General features: G+C 57.5%; 1 protein-coding gene across 1 annotated transcript in view; it reads left to right on the top strand.

The window, feature by feature from the left end:
• Positions 1 to 54: 54 nt before the first annotated feature.
• Positions 55 to 537, top strand: part of LOC109938776 (myocyte-specific enhancer factor 2D homolog) — a 16243-nt gene continuing 15760 nt past the window's right edge. The window contains exon 1 of the mRNA XM_048620430.1: positions 55 to 254. Within this exon, the coding sequence (XP_048476387.1) occupies positions 81 to 254 (174 nt within the window). The 5' untranslated portion in view covers positions 55 to 80. The remainder of the gene's footprint in view (positions 255 to 537) is intronic.

Raw genomic sequence — 537 nt, 5'->3', positions numbered from 1 at the left:
CTTCGCCCCCCTCCCCTGTCTCTGTCTCCCTCTCTTCGCCCCCTCCCTAGGTGACGTTTACCAAGAGGAAGTTTGGCCTGATGAAGAAGGCGTATGAGTTGAGCGTGCTGTGTGACTGTGAGATTGCTCTGATTATCTTTAACCACTCCAACAAGCTGTTCCAGTACGCCAGCACCGACATGGACAAGGTGCTGCTCAAATACACCGAGTACAACGAACCTCACGAGAGCCGCACCAACGCTGACATTGTCGAGGTGAGTCCCAGAGAGAGATGGAGCGAGTGGCCAGGGCAGCTTGGGGTTCCTCCCCATCACACAGGGGGCTGTCTTCATCCAGCTCGGAGCCTGCCCCGGGAGAACTGACCCAAACCATGAAACTAACACCCCCACGCCGAAACTGCCGACCCCCCCCCCCACCAACCCTGAAACTGCCAACCTCCCCCCTCCCCCCAAAACTGCCAAAGTCCCCCAAAACTACATCCCCGAAACTACCTCTCCCCAAAACACACTCTCCCCCAAACTACCTCCCCGAAACTGC

The sequence above is a fragment of the Rhincodon typus genome, chromosome 46, assembly GCF_021869965.1.
Source record: "Rhincodon typus isolate 14 chromosome 46, sRhiTyp1.1, whole genome shotgun sequence".
Taxonomy (NCBI): Eukaryota; Metazoa; Chordata; class Chondrichthyes; order Orectolobiformes; family Rhincodontidae; genus Rhincodon; species Rhincodon typus.
Note: the sequence above shows the minus strand (reverse complement) of the source record. Positions and strands in the feature narration are given on the sequence as shown.